The 20,122-nt window shown below is 35.1% G+C and overlaps 3 protein-coding genes and 1 pseudogene across 3 annotated transcripts; 1 reads left to right on the top strand and 3 right to left on the bottom strand.

The window, feature by feature from the left end:
• Nucleotides 1–870: 870 nt before the first annotated feature.
• Nucleotides 871–1,644, bottom strand: LOC125208021 (pleckstrin homology domain-containing protein 1-like). The gene has a single exon (XM_048107568.2). The coding sequence runs from the start codon at nucleotides 1,543–1,545 to the stop codon at nucleotides 1,111–1,113; it is 435 nt and encodes a 144-aa protein (XP_047963525.1). The 5' UTR covers nucleotides 1,546–1,644; the 3' UTR covers nucleotides 871–1,110.
• Nucleotides 1,645–4,187: 2,543 nt separating this feature from the next.
• LOC125212802 (clathrin light chain 2-like) lies at nucleotides 4,188–5,770 on the top strand. Its single transcript, XM_048113064.2, has 3 exons — nucleotides 4,188–4,513; nucleotides 4,973–5,126; nucleotides 5,299–5,770. The coding sequence occupies exons 1-3, from the start codon at nucleotides 4,251–4,253 to the stop codon at nucleotides 5,575–5,577; spliced, it is 696 nt and encodes a 231-aa protein (XP_047969021.1). The 5' UTR covers nucleotides 4,188–4,250; the 3' UTR covers nucleotides 5,578–5,770.
• Nucleotides 5,771–8,266: 2,496 nt separating this feature from the next.
• Nucleotides 8,267–12,719, bottom strand: LOC125201301 (uncharacterized). Its single transcript, XM_048099361.2, has 6 exons — nucleotides 12,479–12,719; nucleotides 11,973–12,309; nucleotides 11,569–11,689; nucleotides 10,482–10,596; nucleotides 8,812–9,861; nucleotides 8,267–8,737 (listed from the first exon to the last, which is right to left on the bottom strand). The coding sequence occupies exons 2-6, from the start codon at nucleotides 12,136–12,138 to the stop codon at nucleotides 8,486–8,488; spliced, it is 1,704 nt and encodes a 567-aa protein (XP_047955318.1). The 5' UTR covers nucleotides 12,139–12,309; nucleotides 12,479–12,719; the 3' UTR covers nucleotides 8,267–8,485.
• A 7,261-nt stretch (nucleotides 12,720–19,980) lies between these two features.
• On the bottom strand, nucleotides 19,981–20,091 carry LOC125202941 (U6 spliceosomal RNA; annotated as a pseudogene).
• Nucleotides 20,092–20,122: the final 31 nt, after the last annotated feature.

The raw sequence follows: 20,122 nt of genomic DNA on the forward strand, positions 1-20,122 counted from the left end.
AACCGAGTTTCTCCATGTAAGTAGTTGGAGAAAAACGATGAAATAGGGTATGTATGATAATTGGCCTAAACGTCGGAAGGGGCGAGAATGGTTTAGATGGTGCTCAGAAACATAACACGATCTCAGTACAACATCTGAATATGTCGCGCCAAAATGGAACGACAACATCGAGAAACAAGATTTTACCAAACTTGAAGCAATTCACCCCAGTTTTCAGTGCAAATCACACTCCAGCTTATCAAAATCGAATTTCACACAGCAATGTTCGAATTTCGAAACCCTAACCCCCAAATCAAAATCAGCATACATTAACCAGCAATATACATAATCCATAAACAGAGAAACAGCTATAATTTCAATTCTGAACTAAACTAATTTCGGGAAGAATGATAAAGGAGATCAAACAACTGAATGTGTCGCGCCAAAACCGAACAATAACATTGAGAAACAAGGAATCAAACCAGCAGATTTCTGTTCATAACTGGAGATATTCACCCCAATTTTCAAAGTGGAAATCATACTGCATCTCATAGTATCAATATCAAATCACACACATCAATGCTTGAAACCCTAACCCCCAAACCAAAAACCAGCAATATAAACAGAGAAACAACTATAATTCCTACAAATTCCAGAAATTAGGAAATATTTACCAAACTTGAATTTTTCCATAAACTTGAAGCTTGAGGTTATTACTATTATTCACCCCGATTTTCAAAGTGGAAATCATGCAGTATCAATATCAAATTACACATATCAATGTTTGAAACCCTAACCCCCAATTTAAAACCAGAAAATGGAGGAACATACATCAACCAGCAATATAAACAGAAAAACAAGCAATCAAAATCCATAACTGGAACTTGAATATGCCATAAGCTTGAAGCTTGAGGTTAATTATTATTCACCCCAATTTTCAGTGTGGAAATCATACTGCAGCTCATATAATCAATATTAAATTACACATCAATGTTTGGAACCCTAACCCCCAATTTAAAACCAGAAAATGGAGGATCATACATCAACCAGCAATATAAACAGAGAAACACCTATAATTTCAGAAGAAAAAAAAGGCGGAATCAACAAACAGTACCTGCTACTGAATTCAAACTATTTCCGGCTATCGTAATCGAGGATCTCGTCATCGGTAACCGATCTCGAGTGCTGAACGATAGATCGGCCGATCGAATTGATCCAATCCTCCTTCTCCTTCTCCGCATCGGCGATGAAATACATGGTGTCGCTCCGAGTGGAGAGCTCGAAGGCGAATTGGCGATGGAGGACGTCCTCGGCGCCCTTGACGGTGAGGCAATCGGCGACGGGGATGACGCCGCGGGGGCGGGAGGCGCGGGTGACGTTGGATTCCTTGAACCAGAAGAGCTTCCCCTGCTTGAGGACGAACCAGCGGCGGCGCCAGGTCTTGATGTACTCGCCCTGCTTGGTGAGCCAGCCGGCGCGCTCGGCCGCGGACCAGAACTCGACGCCGTCGTAGTCGTCGGCGTTGGGCTGGGCGGCGCCCATCGCCGCTCGCCACAGGCTCACCATTGATGCGGATTTGGGGGATTTGGTGGTGGAGATGAGATGAGATGAGGCGATGGAAAAGGGGGAGAGTGGAGAGAGCTGTCACAGCACGAGCTGATGCTGTTTGCTTGTTTGTGACTTAGCTATATTTAAAATTAAAAATTTAATTTTGTTTTAGAATTTTGATTACTCTGTCCGTCCGCCATTAGGAGTTCCATTTATGGGCGGCGCAGATTTTAAGAAATGTTAAGAAAAGTGGGTAGAAAAAAGTTAGTGGAATATGGGTCTCATTTGTATATATTAGTTTTAAATGAAATGTGAGTAGAATGAATTAGTGGAAGGTGGGACCCTATTACCGTAAAAGTGAAACGGGACTCTTATTCGCGGACGGACTAAAATGGTAAAACGGAACTCCTATTCGTGGACGGAGGGAGTATGTATTATGGATAGCATATGTTGTTGTTGTAAGTTTAATAATGCTTTCTATTATACGAAGAAAATCCTCACTTATACAAAACTTTTGATTTTATTGTAGAATACAATGAAATGGTCTAATAGTAGGGATGTTTTGATTGAATCATAGGGTAACTGATTTAATTTCTTGGTGTTGACGAGAGTCGAGAAACCTTCGAATTATGATATAATTGGAGTAAAATTTCGTAGAAGAATGATACAGACCAAACATGAGAACTCATCCCAAAAGACTAATCTGTTAGGAGAGAGAGCCTATTTAGCCTATATATCCCACACTAGTTGCTCTCACAACCGATGTGGAAATTGAGTCCGTAACAAAGAATTAGTGTGTGACGTGAGCTAATATAGAGACTGAGTTTGAACTCTAGTGTGTTGCCCTTTTGCCCATGTATAAAAGACTTTTTTTATGAATCGTCGGAAAAATTATCAAGTTTAGTCATTTTTTATCGGTTCTATCACTTTTGAAGAATGATTAGTTATATTCAGTGTTTTAAAAACCGGACCGGACCGGCCGGTTCAACCGGTTGGACCGCGAACCGGCAGCTGGTCCGGTCCGATTCGGCCCCTAAAACCGTTCATGTGTTGAGCCACCTTGAACCGCTGGAACCGGCCGGTCAGACCGGTTGAACCAGTAACCGGGAACCGGTTTTTATATTTAAAAGCTTGTTCAAAATATGATTCTAGAGGGAATTGAACCCTAGACCTCTAGGTAATAAACCAACACTTCTACCACTCCACCACATGGTCTTGAATGAAATATTGTGAACATTAATTATTGTTATATATTAACTCTATAATTTTTTGTCCACACAAATTAATAATTTGTGTTTAGTTTTATACTTAAAAATAATTTTTAGTTATGATATGTTTAATTTTAATTATAAGCCACTAAATTTTATTTTACTTGATGCAATATGGAGTATATATTATTAATATAGTTTATTACTTCATATTTACTAATAATTCAAGTTTAATTTTATGTAATAACTAATAATACTATTATAGTATATATTTATCCAAAGTAACTAAAAATTGATATTTAGTTTTATATATTTGTCTATAATATTATTTAACCATATAAATGTTTTGAGATAATATGAATTTTATCTATTTATTATATGTAAAATATGTACTTTTTTTGGCTACATTAATTAAAATTTTATATATTTAATAAATATTTAAATTTTACCATTCACTTACTTTAAATACTCTTAATATTTAATTTATTTAAAATGTTTAATATATATTTTTGTTATATGTTAATATTAATTGTAATATATGCTCACCAAATTTAATATATTTTGTAAGATCATATTTAATTTAATTTTTGCAAGGTAAAACGATTCGACCAGTGATTGAACCGGTCGGACCGGTTGAACCGTGAACCAGTAGCCTCACCGGTTCAACGGCCGATCCGATTTTTAAAACATTGGTTATATCACAAGTTTGAGATATTTCTCAATGATTTTATAGTTTCATAGTAGTATTTGGAAAAAAGTACCCATGATGTGGTAAACGAACAATTCTATATGGAAAATGTTTGGATATATAAACGATATCATTCAATACAATTAGTCACATTAAATTTTATCAATGGAAAACTAATACAATTAGTCACATTAAATTTTATCAATGGAAAACTAAGAAAAATGTAAAAGTTATGATACACGTATTTATTTAAATTGTGAGATTGATCAAAAATTAATTAACTTTCAAATTTTTTTGGCAATTTGCATTAACTTTTATTACCAATATTATCAGTATTGAATATATCATACTCCCTCCATCCGCGAATAGGAGTCTCGTTTTTTCATTTTAGTTCGTCCGTGAATAAAAGTCCTGTTTCACTTTTACCATAAATGGAGTAATAAAATCTCACCTTCCACTAACTCATTCCACTGACATTTTATTTAAAACTAATATATACAAGTGGGACCACTATTCCACTAACTAATTTTCATCTACTTTTCTTAACATTTCTTATAACCCGTGACATTGGAAAATGAAACTCATAATGGCGGACGGAGGGAGTAATAAGTACTATTATTATTATTTAATAAAAATGACCTATTTTGATTGTCAAATCCTCAGGTCTAAATGAAATTAATCAATAATAATAGCAGGAAATCTTCGTCACAACACCATTAAATTCATTTATTACAACATACCAAAAGGCAATATATTAATGGATTATAATTATATCACCACCCATTGGTGAAGAATTAGATCAGCAAAACCGATAATTCTCCAAAACGATGTCGTCTCCCTTCACTCACTCGCTCAATCAATTCGGCGGTGATTTCCCGGCGGCCGCCTCCTACGACGACGGCTTTGGCGCTCAGCCGATTTCCACATTTGATTCGACCGTCGCCGATTTCCCCCCGCCGTCCTACTCCTCCGGCGGAGAATTCACTGATCCCTCGCACTTCTCGTCGGAAGCAATTGACAACGATCCGATTCTCCCGCCACCGGCGGAGATGGAGCACGAGGAGAGCTACGCGCTCAGAGAGTGGAGAAGGTAAAGTCTTTCTTTGAATCTCTGGTTATCGAATTGGGGATTTTTATGATCGTGTTAGGGTTTTACAGATGAATTTAGTGCTCTTTATTTTCTGATTGCGTTTTTTTAGAAATTGATTGGATTTTCAATTGTGTTTCTAATTATTGCAATTAGATGGATTTTGAATGGTTTGGGATGCATAATTTTAATTATTAGGGGAAAGATCGTTTCTTGGAAACAAAAAAGGCTTATGTATTGTTAATTCAGGTTGATTATATCATTTGACAAATTTAAATTGTTGGTTTTATTATGAATTCTAATGATTAGTGTTAAATGGATCATGGATGGATGTAAAATGAATGGGTTTTGGATTAGTATATTTCAAGTTGTTTACATTTTAATTTATGTTATATGCTATTTAGTCTAGAGCTTGAAGGGAGTTTGTATGATATGTGTTCGTTTGTTTAATTCGGTTAACAGACAAAACACAGCTCGGTTAGAGGAGAAGGAGAAGAGAGAGAGGGAATTGCTGAGCCGAATCATAGTTGAGGCTGATGACTACAAGGTTGAGTTTCACAGAAAGAGGCAAATCACCTCGGAAACCAACAGATTGACTAACCGCGAAAAGGAGCAGGTACACGCTAAAGAATCATGTCGATTTACCTTATTCCAGTCTATACTCATGCAAGCCCGATTAGTATGTTGTAGAAAAGCAAACAATAGTGGATTATTGTGAAAGGGTTGATGTTTGATTGGTGGTGTTGTTGATCAAGAATTGAATAATTGAGTGATTCTTGTTTGATCAGGTATTTGTTGCTGAGCTGGAGAAATTTTACGCTGAAGCTGACAAGGATTATTGGAAATCTATCGCAGAGCTGATACCGAAGGAGGTTGCTGCAGTCGAGAAGAGAAGAGGCGGGAAAGAGAAGGATGAGAAGAAGGCGTCGGTCGTGGTGGTGCAAGGGCCTAAGCCGGGGAGACCGACTGATTTGTCCAGAATGCGGCAGCTACTGCTGAAGCTGAAGCAAAACACCCCTCCCCACCTCAACCAGTCTCCCGCTGTGCCCGTCGTGACACGGGCCTAGCCGTATCCAACGCGGCCTGTGAAGAGACACAGCCCATGGAGCAAGCTCAACCTAGAACGCCACATCACAAGGTTTAATTATTACATTCATAGATAAGAATGTAGCATCTTTTTATCATCTTTGGAGATTACCTTTTGTTTTTTTATTACATTGAGAAATAAAATATCCAAGAAGAGATGATTAAACGTCTAAAGTTGAAATCTTAAAAAGTATATTATGAACTGCAAACAATTGGTAATTTGGTATACTAAATTATATTTCAACATTGAAAGTGAATAACACAGGAATAGAAATGAATCATGAAGTTTGATCTTTCATTATAGAAAATAAAAGGAACTAAATCAGACTCAATATCTACCTACCATATATTTCCTTAGGAAGTTATTAGTGGTAATTTATAAAATTGGAGTTAAAAAATGAAATTGGAGTAAATATTATAATAGAAATCATAAGTGAAAATACATGAAAATTCGAAAATCCGTTATTTCGAAAAATTCTCATGCCACAGTCCCATACTTCGAAAGGTCAACGAATTTAATCTCAAATTTTGAAAGACCTGCGAATTGAGACATTTTTTCTGAAATATCTCCAAAATGTATGTAGTGAAATCACTAGTTTGGCATCCTCAATCATCGTATCAAATTGGAAACTAGGTAAGCAATTTGTGTGTTCATCTCTTTTGTATTGTTGTTATCTATTTTAATTTCCCAACCTTTCGCTAATGTATTTGTGAATCAGGAACATATATAATCATAATTGATTGGAGCAAACACTTGTGATTGGTATAGTTTTGCAACTGTTTAATTGTTTCTTGTTACTCAAATGTGGTTAAGAGTTGGGTGATAAATAATTTTTTTTGCGTGCCTCTCGTGAATTACGGAATATGGGTTGTTGGTATTTAAGGAAAAAAGATACACCAAAAAACTTCCAAAGATAAAGAAAAACTACAAGAATCTCAAGTCTGACTAAGACACATATCCAATGTATACTTTATAACATTAATCTCTTTTTTTGAGAAAAATAGTAGGTATGTTTCATCACTTACAAAGCAAACATATATAGTGTACATAATACAAGAGACATTAACCGATATGGAATACTTATTCTATAATATTACCTTCAAGATAGAGCATATATATTGATCATTGAGGTCCATTCTTTCAATTAGATATTGCATCTATATTTTTGCATCATTACTTGCAAAGCTCTTTACACCTATATCTTAACCTTTAAGTATTTATAGATTTAAATATATGTAGACTATTATTGTTGGGCCTGATTTAATTTGTGTCTGGGTTTTTTATCCTTACCGGACTTGGCCCAGAAGCCCAGCTGCTTATCCTTCACACCTGGATGGCTGCCACGTACCTCTTCACTTGGATCCTGCTTCTTGGCCGTTGGATTGAGGGTTTGTGTGTTGTGTTTGTTAAGTGAGAGTGGGAGCTGTTTCTGATTCTCATTCTACACTCTACTCTTTCTCTCTCTACTCTCTGAGACTCTCTGTTTTCTCTCTGCTTCTCTGATGGCTTCTCCGGTTGATTCCTTGAGATTCTTCACAGTTGTTGTATGATTAATCTAGTGTAAGTTGTTGGAAGGCAACTTCTTCGGTTGCTTAGCGTTTGTGAGAACTAGGGTTTCTTCTCTGAGTTGTGTGTGGTGAACTAATCTGGTGTGAAGGGGCGGTGTGGTGGAGGTATTGACGGTGTGAGGGTAGACTCCAGTCAATTCATCGGTGCTCCCTTGGATTCGGTTCTAGTTAAATAGATCTGGGCTATGTGGCGGGTTTTGAGCCATATTTTGTGATCTATTCTGTTTTGCTTCGTTTCTCTTGTTAGTAATTGTTTAAGATCCGCAAGGATTTGGTGTTGGTGTAATAACAAGTTGCTTGAGTGTGCAGGTTTACCAACGAGTCAAGATTACTCAAGAACCCTAGCTAGAACTAGTTACTGTAATTGTAATAGTTGTGAGGGATTTTATTGTAATCTTTGATACATGTCAGTCGCATGGTTGGAGTTTGACTGAGCTCCCATAATGAAGAACAAAGAGGTCTTGGTAATTAGTGAATCCGCTCCTAGTCTGATCCCTACAATAGACATTGCTTAGAGTCTCTTTTCTAGTCCGGCATGGTTTTACGACATATACTTCGATTACACAAAATTGATTATGTGGATGGACTTTCTTATGAGATTGATGATATCTAATACTACGCGGGCCATGACGCACCATCGGTGGCTCAGCACCGAGCCGCCCATCAACCGCCTCCTCTGCTTAGTCCATGGGTTCGGCCAATCCGGAAGTGTCACATGACCCCAACTTTGTTTTTTCTTTCTATTTTAATTGTATTCGTAGTTAGAATTTTTGTGGCATAACCTAATTTGTTAAGTGTCACATGACCCCAACTTTGTTTCTTCTTTCTATTTTAATAGTATTCATAGTTAGAATTTTTGCGGCATAACCTAATTTGTGGGACATGGGTGTTTGAGGCATAGTCTAAAAGATAATGTAACACGTTAATAATGTAAGTTTTGAAGTAAAAAGCACCCTTAGCATTAGTATAAAAAGGGGAAAAGTTGAGACAATGTGGTCCTGTTTAAAGGAAGTTTTCAGCATTACCACTCCTTATGAACTATACAAATGTCAACTCAGCCCCACAAACAATGAAATTATGCAGTTAACATGCATCAAAATGTTGACAGAAACTTTTCCAAATTAGCTTTGAACAAATTAGAGATTCAATAATAGGTGTTACATTCGATTAGCCGACAAACAACAAACTGGAAGACAGCTGATACAGATTAATACAGGATAGTTGAATGGCATACTACTGATTATGTTTCAGTTGTTACTCTTGCTTGCCAGTAGTGGTTCAGTTGAAATCGGTGTCTACAACAGAAAATACGTACCATCATCACCTGCCCCGTAAGCTTCGTGGAGAACGGAGGCACTTGTCACTGCTCACATCCTCATCTGCTTCGCCTCCATCCATGCATAGGCCGTTGTTGACACTCAATTCGGAGCTGCAGTTACTGCTCGTTGCAAGCGGAGAATCTGAGATGCTGGTTGTCCTTCTGTTAGGTCCCGATCTCACACTATACAGCGAGGATGCAGGGATGTTGGTCATAAGAGGCCGCAGATTGCCTGGAATTGTCCGTCTTATATCCTGCAAAGGGCGACACTTAGGTATCAAGTCGACAAAAATTGTGTGCGTGTGGTGATAATGAATAATTATATTACCATATGTCTCATGGCCATATCTAAGGATTTCTTTGAAAGTGTTCTTCCGAACCCTGCACTGTCTGGCGATAAGGACTTTCCGGATAAGCTGCTGTGGGGAGAGTGTTTATCGTCTTGCTTGGGGGGAGCTAGTTTCCTCATATTTATCACCCTTTCGACCATTTTAGTTCCGACTAGAGCAGGGCTCACGTTGTCATTAGCCTTAGCATGCAACCGACTTGCAGCGGGAACAGGCACAGAGCTTCCGCTGTTACGGCTCATACCATTAGGAGGTCGGCCTCTTGCAGGAGAACAGGATTGTCTTCTAATCCTTCCATTTGAAGGAGGCTCAATAGATGATGACCGGGAACTTGGTGCACCTGGTCTACCTCTAGTGGCTGAAGGTGGCCTGTCGGACAGAGACGTTCTCAGGTTTGGTGGAACATCAAGAGAAAATCCAGGCATCTCTGAAGGCTTCCACGGTCTAGGTCTCACTGTAGGAGAATTGGACCGTGCTTGCATTGGATTCTTCGAGGCAGTAGAAACTGGCTTGGAAACTGAAGAGGTCGTTGGAGACTTTGATGAAACAGCAGGCGTTTTTGTAGCAGAGGATGGTGTTGGTCTGCGAGTAGGAGTCGAGGCTCTGGATGTCGACCTAGATGCTGGTAGAGACACGCTGCTTGTCGGTGTTGAGGATCTTATAGTAGACCTGCCTGTCGGGGTGGAAGATCTTGGAGGACCTGTGGGCTTTGCTGAAGACAACGTGGGGCGAGAAGTGGGTGTAGAAGATCTTGAAGGTTTTGATGTTGTAGTTGGCATTTTAGATGCAGTGTTGGAGGTTATTCTAACTGACGTGTTCATTGCAGCCCTATTTGACGTTGAGGTCAAGGTGGATCTGGTTATTGAGCTCACAGTTGGGCGACCAGTTGGTGTTCCAGGTCTTGACCCAGGACCACCGGAAGAAGTTGGCCGGCGAAGTCCTCCAGTTGAAGTATTTAGCCCAGGAGATGAGACTTGCTGTCTAGATGACAAATTGCCCCTAGCAGCAGGCTCCGATTGGGCATTGGCAAGCTTCAGTCACAGAAATAAGTTGGAGAAAGAGTTAGATTAATTTTAAAAAATGCTGGTATAATATGTATATGGCAGATATAGATTGTGCTTCCACCGCACACATAACAGAACAAGAAGAAGAGGTTTGCACTGAATTAAACATTGAAAAGATAAGCTATATATATTTCCACTAACTGCTCCAGCAGATATAACACATTAGAAATATAAAAATACAGATCACATATTAGTCAATGACATCTGGCATTTGCTACATGAATATTATGATTGGAACGAATTTACCAATTCTAATGGTAAACTTAACGAATATAAAACCTTTGTGTGGAACAATTCTAATAGTGTTTGAGAGTTTTAGATTTTCAGATTTTAGTATTGGATTTTCTCATTTTCGGATTTTTGGTATTGGATTTTATGGTTTTTAGGTTCGGATCGGATTTCATAATTTAGATTAGGGATTTTCAGACAATTCGGATCAGAAAGTTTTTAGATTTTCAGATAGGATCGGGTGAAAATCCGAATGGTCACCCCTAGTGTCATATATCGGCCCAAACAAGGTGAAGCCACTTAACAGTTTTCAGTTATTAGTATTACAGCACAGAATAAAAAAAAGTAGGATTACTTACTCTAGACTTAAGAGCAGTAGGGCGAGCTTTTGGAGTGCCTAGCTGGCTCATGACGGTTTTTTGTCCTTCCATTTCTAGTGAAGGAAAAAGTGGGGTGCCAGGAGGTGTTAAAAGCCTGAAAATATACACGATTATGCATAAATACTTTACAGAAAAAAACAATGAAGGGTACTCTACAGAAAGTTTGAACAATAATCGAAACAGAAATCCAATTAAACACCAGCAGCAGTGAATATAACTTTGAGAAATCACACTTAAATATCCAGTTTGATATAAAATGCGAATTATTCCAAAAGATGCTAAATCATCTCTAGATGCAAAGATGTCCATGAAGTAACACATTTTTCTTCGTAGAAAAAAAAAAGGAAGAAACCACAATATAATTAAAACAGATGGGCTAAGAAAATCAAGGCTGAACTTTATTGTGCAGTAGCCATTGTCAGGCTAGTCAGACTCTAGTCTGTAACCCCTCCAGAGAAATATCAACCACTGGAGCAAAACGAAAGAATGGTATCCAAATTTACAGTGGCCAACCTCTAACAGAACATTATTTAGTGGAGTACTTACTAGTGGGAAAAAAGAGCAAATCACGTACAAATAGATTTATGAATTTGGGAAGGACATGAATGAATACATTCAAAGCAAGATTACACAATTACTAACAAAAGCTGCCATAAAAATATATGAAGAAATGGAATTTATAAATTATAGAGTCTTATGATATCCCAATATGTGTGGAAAGGTTGATCCTTGATAAATTCCACACCAGACAACTAAAAAACCAACAAAATCTTGACTGCGTTTACAGTGGAGACTGTGAAGTCAAGAACATATTTCCTAAATTCGCTTGCTAATTACGATAATGCATAGTAAGAGGATTTAGAAAACATTAGGAGTACTAAGTTTTCATTACAATAATGTACACAGTGCCATTCCTTGAGCTCCAACTACTAAGAGTTCACATCAAGTTTTAAGCCCTTCCACATAATAATTCAAGACTTCACCTTCATAGGGACTCAGCACACCACAGGATAGCAAACGAAATAGTACAAAACACAATCACATAAAAGAAGTAAGCTGCAATTACCAATCATAATCATTTTTATCATTCTCCGAATTGAGAAACTCGTCAGCAACGTTCTTCCGGACTGGTGGCGCAGTGGTACCAGAATTTATGTTAAATATTGGCGAACTACCACTCCTTTGTCCTGCAAACACGGATTCGTAAGAAATAACAATAATACTTCTTTTTTTCTTAAATTATAATCCTAATCTGATACAAATAAGAATCAGATCAATACATGAATCAACCAAACACAATATTCAGGCAAAAGAAACATTCAAACATAAAAATCTGCCAAATTGATTGAGTAAACAATCAATTGGCAAACTAATCAAGAAACACCAAGCCTTCTTCATCGAAGAAAAAGGGGGGAAAAAAAAAAAAAAAAAAAAAAAAAAAAAAAATTCGAAAATTCAAATTCAAATTACCAAGTGGAGCATCGAACTCATCGGAGTTCTGCAGAAGAAGAAGATCGTTCCTTTCCTTGTCGCGCCTCCGCATTTCCCGAAACAACGCCAACTCCTCATCTTTATTATCCCTCAACCTCAGACTCCCCATCTGCCCCCTCTCAGGAGCCCTAAAACTCCGATTCATCCCCAAAAATTAATTAAACACAACACGATAACGCCTAATTTAAACCCTAATCCTCCATCCACATTCCATAACCCCCGAATTCGAAAACCCTAGCTTCTCTCCAGCTCAGAAACCGCTTAATCCTCAGTAAAAAAAAAAACCGACGAAGATCGACGAGCCAGCCGCGACCACCTGGAGCAACAATTAACACCAAAAAGCAGCTCAAAATCAGTCCACATTCCAAAATTTCACACTAAAACCCGAAATTTCCGCATTTACACACACCGCTAAAACCTAGATAGAGAAAACGCACACACACGAAACACCTCTGTGCAATAATTTCAATGTAGAGAGAGAGTACCGAGAGGAGCTTAGGCCGCGGATCTCTCAGCATAAAACGTCGACTGCAGCAGCGATTAAGCGAGGACAGATCTCGGATCACCGGAATGTTTGAGTAAAAAACACAGAAAAGTCATGAATTAAGCTTCGGTTTTGCTCTACAACATCCTGCAACCAAACGGTGGGTCAGTGAGAGAGAGAGAAAGGAGATTTGAAGGAGATGGAGAAGAGAGTGGCAGAGGGTGTAATTTGAGGGAAAATGAGGGGTAGAATGGGAATATTCGGCGGTTTTCTTTCAATTTATACTCCCCACCTGTTGTAATGATTTTCGAATTTCTTCAGATGAAGGGAATTGCTTTCTCTCTTTTTTTTTTTTAATTGGAGAAAACACAAAATACCCCATTCGTCCCGGATAATTAGTCTCATTTTAACTGGGCAACCGTGAGTTAAAAAAGTTAGTGGAATATGGGTTCTACTTTTACATATTCCCTCCGTCCCCCATAATTCGTCACCATTTGACCGAGCACGGGTTTTAAGAAATGCAATAGAAAGTGAGTTGAAAAAGTTGGTGGCACGTGGGTCCTACTTTTATATATTAGTTTTATACTTCTTCCATCCCACATAATTTTATCCATTTCACTTTTACCGCTAACTCATTCATACTCACCTTTTATTATAAAACTAATAGTACTTTAAAAGTAGGACCCAAAATCCCACCAATTTTTTCAACTCACTTTCTATTACATTTCTTAAAACCCGTGCCAAGTCAAACTATGTAAAATTATGTGGGACAGAGGGAGTAATAAAATGTGAGTGTAAAAGAGTTAGTTGAATGTAGGATTCACTACTAAAAATGGTAAAAGTGAAAGGTGACAAATTTTTAGGGACGAACGGAAAAAAGAAATATGTGACAAATTTTCAGGGACGGAGGGAGTATTAGTTAGTTTTATAATAAAATGTAAGTAGTAATGAGTTAGTGGAATATGGGTTTACTACAAAAAAAATGGTAAAAAGTGAAACACGACAAATTATGTGTGATGGATTAAAATGGAAAAATGGGACAAATTATCCGTGACGGAGGGAGTAATTTTATGAATTTTAATATATAATCAATAAAATATGTGGGAGATAGAGGTTGGAATTAGGCACACTGTGACAATTTTACTGCCATATACTTAATTGATTTCACCTCATTTTATATGAATGAGATGATTACGAAAAATTGATACAGTACTTGTGATTATATAGGTCCAAGAGATCTTGTGATTATATAGGTTCAGGATTCAAAATGACTATAATTTCATGTAAAAATATCTTACTACATATATTAAATGTGATTATATAGGTTCTAAGAGATCTTGTGATTATATAGGTTCAAGATTCAAAATGACTATAATTTCATATAAAAATATCTTACTACATATATTAAATATCAATAGTCGTGGCGGTGGACGATATCGATTTTAATAAAAAAAAATTGATATAGTATAAGAGAGATATAAATAAAGGTGGTCTAATAAGAAAGAATAATTTTATTATGAATGGATTATTTTTTATATATTTCAATATGAAAAATACATGACTATTGACTGTGGACGAATAAATATGTATTTAAATAATTAGAAATGCGATATTAAGTTCAGAAATTTAATTTGGAGGTGTTGAATAAAGTAAGTGGTCCATCACGAGAGAAATTATGAGAGATACTTGTGATTGGAAAATTTGATATAGGAAGATGGAAAAAGGTCCAATTTATCTTTATGGGATAAGCCCATTTTTATACTCCAATTTTTATGTATCTTTCTATTTTCTTTGTTATCTGTCACATTTTCTAGCTATTTGTGTTGGGTGAGATAATATTTTGGACCTTATTTTTTGTTTTTGTTGCTATAGGCCAAAGTGAATATTGAACAAGTACCACTAAATTCGGTTTAAAACGAATTTTGATTTCTGAAGAATTTGGATTTTAAGTTTGTTTTGGATTTGTTTTTTTTATTTAATTTAGTGTATATATATATTTATGGTGTATTTACTATATTTGCATAAAATACTTAATTCATATGAATGATTATCATATATATAACATAATGCATGTATAATAATTAATAAATTATAGTAGTATTTCTGATTTTTGGAATTTTGCTTTTTCTTTTGGGATTGTTTGGATATATCATTTGATGTTTGGAGAGAATTTTTAAAAATTAGATTTTCAGATTCGTATTTTCAAATATTTAGGATCACTTCAAATTCATATTCCCTCAAAATTTGAAATTTTGAATCAGTTATGAAAAAAATCAAATCCGAAATCTAATTTTTCACTCATGGAAATGTATTTAATATACAATTTGTATGGAGAAAATATTTAGTTTTATTAGCAAGATAAAATTCATTTTCATATGAAATAACTATCAATGTTTTGACGAAAGTGCCTAGTATGTGATCATATTAGCAATTGGCTCTTCTCTACACTAATAACAAACTTTTACTCTTTTGATCTGCCATTAAATTAATGTAGCTCATAATTTTGGTACATAATCACTGATGAAAAATTGTCTTCAGTTAAATGAGAATAATCCAAATTACAAGTTACTACAACGGTTATAATACAAGACAATAATTTATAAGATGTGAAAGGTTCAATAATTCATTAATTTGTACTTAATTTATTACAAGCTACAACGGTTACTAGACAATAATTTATAAGATGTGAAAGGTTCTATAATTCATTGATTTGTACTTACATGAACGGATTATATTCATCATGGAAGAAAATATTGTGACCACTCGAAGTTAATTTGGATAAAGTGGTACCATTATTCTCAATTAAACACTAATTATTTGCCAATACGTACACCACATATAAAGAGCAAGACAAAATAATTTTTTTTGGAATGTACCATATATTCTTCCACATAGTTTACTCCCCTCGTACATGTATGGATACATAATTAATTAAGAAGTAGTACATTGATATTCCACGTGCTCCCTCGACAATAATATGGAGTATTTTTTTATTCTCAATTCATGTTGGATCATATAAGTATATACTATTGCTCCTACAATTTAATTTTTAACTATATATGATATCCAAAGAATATATCATTAAGGACATGTTAGGGTGTTATCACTCCTTAAAATAACACCATACCACCATTCCTAGTCAATCATTTGTACACGTGGATGAATAATAAGCTGCCACGTGGCAAAAAAAAAAAAAAAAAAAAAAAAAAAAACTGAAAAAGACGGTCAGCAATTTGCTGTCTTTATCCAGCAATATCCGAGGGGAAGGGTCATTTTAACACAAACCTATATCATTATCTTACAAATCCTTATAGTACCTTATATAAACTATGTATACAAGCATTTGCAACGGATTCATAAAAGCAGCATGCAACATGAACGGGAGTCGTGGTGGCGTTCGAGGGGGAAGAGTGCGGCACAGCAGCTAAAACCGTGTTTGGGGTGTTCGTTGCGTCGGAACGGAGCCGCTAGGTTTTTTAATTTGTTTTTACTTTGTATTTTCAGTTTTGGTTCCTTTTTCTCTTTCCTTTTTTTTCTTTTTTATTTTTTGTATAAATGATATTTTCAATCATTCACAATATAGATAAATGTATTTACAAATATAGTAATTTAAAGAAATATATAAAATTAGAGACTAATTAAAAAAAAATAATGAATTTAAAGAGATAACTAGTAGTAGTATTATTGTTTGTGACTGAATTGTTGATATTGTGGCTAAATTTTAAAATATCGGCCTCAAAAGGTGAATAATAATTTTTGGATGACTTTTTTTTTTTTTTTGTATGAGTTAGATAGCCTAAGGAGTATTGAGATTGAATTCAAGACTTTTCACTTTTTATAGAGAGGAGAATCATTGATTAGTTAAGTCTCTCGACAAAAACTTGCTCACTATAACAAAGATGAAATTTTATATCTCGATTTTCCTTTTTACTAACATTTTTCCTAATGAGTTAGAAAATGTCTTGATAATCCACCTCTATGGCATTCTTCTCCTAGAATTAGATGTGACACATTTTGTCTATGAATGCACAACGCATAAATTTTGTCCACGAACTTTTTTTGCAAGAGCTCCCATAAGTGCAATAACTACAATTTTGGAAGTATTAGAATTTATGTTTCAACATCAAATTTTGTCTACATATCATTAATTATAGTTGCAATAATTCAAGCTATATAGAGTTCATATAAGAAATCAATAAATAGAATATGAAGAGTAGGCATAGACGATAATGTAAACTTATGTGCATTAATATACATATAAAGAAATTCAATAAAAATACTCCCTCCATTTGAAATTAGGAGTCCCGGTTTGCCATTTTGGTTCGTCGGTGATTAGGAGTCTCAATTCACATTATTTTTCCACCAACTTTATTTTATGGAGTACTATTTCTTAAAATCTGATCCTAATTGAAGCACATATGTAATATTTTTATGATATGGATGTATAGTAACACAAATGTGCAATAATATGATGACATGGAATGACTGTATTTGATGCTAAGAATAAGAGTTCCGTTTTTGCATTTTAATCCGTCCGCGAATAGGAGTCCCGATTCACTTTTACCATAAATGATAATAGGGTCTCACCTTCCACTAAGAGCATCTCCAATGCAAATAGGCCAACCACTCTCTCTCCCTGCCACGTCAGCAGCACTAAAAATCCACCTGCCATATCAGATTTAGGTCAGCCATAGGCTAGCCGCAATAAAAATAATTCAAAAAATACTACATTTACGGAATTAAAATTACGATTAAATTACGGAATTAAATTTACGAAATTGAAATAAAATCGCGTTTATATAGGTTTTCTAAAAAAAAAATCGAAATAGGCCGTTGGCCGATCGGCACGCCACAATGGCGGCCAGCGCCACGCGATTGGCTAGCCCACGCCGATTTCGGGCTGGCCGGCTGCAATGGTTCGGCTAGCCGGTTGGCTAGCCGACATTGAAGATGCTCTAACTCATTCCACCCACATTTCATTTAAAACTAATATATACAAGTGGGACCATTATTCCACTAACTTTTTTCTACTCACTTTTTTTAACATTTCTTAAAACCCGTGCTGCCCATGAATGAGACTCCTAATAACGGACGGAAGGAGTAATAAATATAAAAATTGGTCAGATGTGATAATTACGAAAATTTGAAAATTTGCAATTTTCCGTTCAACTTTTAAAAAGGCGTGGGACAAACAAAAAAGAAATACTCCCTCCGTCCCATTAAAAATGCAACGTTTGCTTTTGCGCACTTGTTTTGGAAAAGTTATAATAAATAACTAAAGTGGTGAAAAAATAAATTAAGAGAGAGAATAATGTAGAGGAGAGTCCCCTTTATATTATTCTTATTTGTACTTTATTTTTTCTCTAATTTAACTATTTATTATTATTTTTTCAAAACATGTGTGAAAAAGCAAACGTTTCGTTTCTAATGGGACAGAGGGAGTATTTTTCGTAAATTTGTAGACTACTAACATATTTATACACGTTGTAAATATGCAATTTTCATAATTTATGTAACGCATTATTTGATCTTTTTAGTTTACATATATGTTGGTCTTTTCAATCATTATTTGGCCAAGTTAGAGAGAAGATGGGGGGCTCCATAAGTAGGAAGCAAGATAGCATCATCCATAGCAACCAGTTTACTTCAAAGGGTATGCAACATGATGAATATCTCTATCAAAAAATAATAATTAATCAAAAATATAATACTAAAATAAATATTTAAAATAAGGACAGAGACAATGTCAATTGTTAAATCTGATACGTGGAGTTTCCCATTTTGTACTTTACACTTTATACTATAAAAATGATGGAATCTTTAAAATACACGAACATTAATTAAATATCATATTTCTTTCACCCGTTATTAAATATTTCTATTTTATAGTAGAAGATGAATTGTTCAAAAGTTTAGTCAAGTCTTGGTCATTTAATTTTAATATTTGGAAAATCATTCAATTTGATTTTTTTTTCTCAGTTATTCAATAATGAAAATATGGAAGTCCTAAATCATACATAGACGTCACTAAATATCATCTATACATAATCGTTATTTGGTTGATAAACATCATCAATATTTTACTTGTAGTCACTGTATTTTTTCGTCATAGAATAATTGAGAATAAATCCATATTTTATGACTTGTTTCTGCTAAAATATAAAATTGCAGGAAAAACCAAAATTCAACAAAAAAATCATGATTTTTATAAAAATTTGATCTTTAATAAATGTAATGTACTATTTCATTTCACTGACTCATTATACTTTCTAAATTTTTATTGACTTTTTTTAATAATATTTTTTTTATTTAAAAATGTACCTAAGTCAAAACACCGTATTTATCCATGGGAGAGGGTATTATATATTATCCATTATTTCAATAATTGATTATTGCAGTAAAGAATGTCTTGTACAGGCACTGAGACACTGACCAATGTTATCAAGGCCACCTACTTCTTGTTTTATTCCGATTTAATTAGATTTGTTTATTAATAATGTCTCACCAAACATTCGTAACCACCCCCAACCATTATGACCAGAATTAAATACTTTAAAACAGAATCTATTTTATTTAATCCATTTATGATTTATCCTTAAAGCACACTCTAAATTGGGTTTGTAATAAGGTTACAGCGATGCAACTCAATGTTAAATCCTAGACATATTAATTCTTAACCAACCATTAATTAATTATAGATCTTGTTTATAAGAATGTGTAGTTAAGATTTGTGGAAAAACTATTTTTGTTGTTGTTGATGATGATAGTTAAGTGGAGTGAAATATAAGTGAAATAATAAGATAATGGGCTTTACATTGTATTCATTTTTGTGATTTCAATTGTGTATTATATTTGGGCCTTGAATATTAACTATGTCGGCCCAATGATGAGAACTTGTATAAAAATAAGTGTTACGTATAAACTTGATAGAGGAAAAAAAAAGTGTATAATCTATGGAGATTTGTGTCTATTGCATTGATGATGTGTCCAGGATTTTTGATTTAGAGGCGTGATAAATAGTTAGGCTAGGAGGGGGTGTCGGCCGAGCAGTTGATGTAGTGATAATATCGAGTGACTGTGTCGACATGCAGCTGTCTAGTGCAATAGCAACTTTCTTTTTCATTTGTTCCTTCTTTTCGTCTTTCTCACTCTGCATTTAAATTCTCCCCGGTCTCTCCTATTCTTTTGTTATTGATATTGAATAAATGTGCTATTAAGCATGCATATTGAAGAAATGAGTTGTGAATTAAAATCAAGGATGCAATATTTGATTTATAATAGTAATTCATAAAGATATTATATTAGTACTTAACTTTTTAGGATATAATTGTACTCCTTATTTTCATGTGTATATACGCCTATGCTCGCGTTCGCAAAGAAGGATATCAAGTCGTTAACAAACATTCAGGACCTTCTACTCGTCAAAATTTTGATTTAAAAAGAGATTCCGTCCCAACTAAAATGAATAACTAAAGTTCACTTGCACAATCGAAAGAATAACTAAAATGAATGCAAAAATTCGAGTTAATGCATGTCATCCTTGCGAGGTCATGTTGATCTTCTCTATATTGTACTCTGTATCGTTCCAATTTTATCGGATGTCCTCGAAGGGACAACAGCAAAACTAACACACCACCAACAAAAA

The sequence above is a fragment of the Salvia hispanica genome, chromosome 2 (assembly GCF_029641045.1).
Source record: "Salvia hispanica isolate PSC_SH4W2 chromosome 2, Shi_PSC_v1, whole genome shotgun sequence".
Taxonomy (NCBI): domain Eukaryota; kingdom Viridiplantae; phylum Streptophyta; class Magnoliopsida; order Lamiales; family Lamiaceae; genus Salvia; species Salvia hispanica.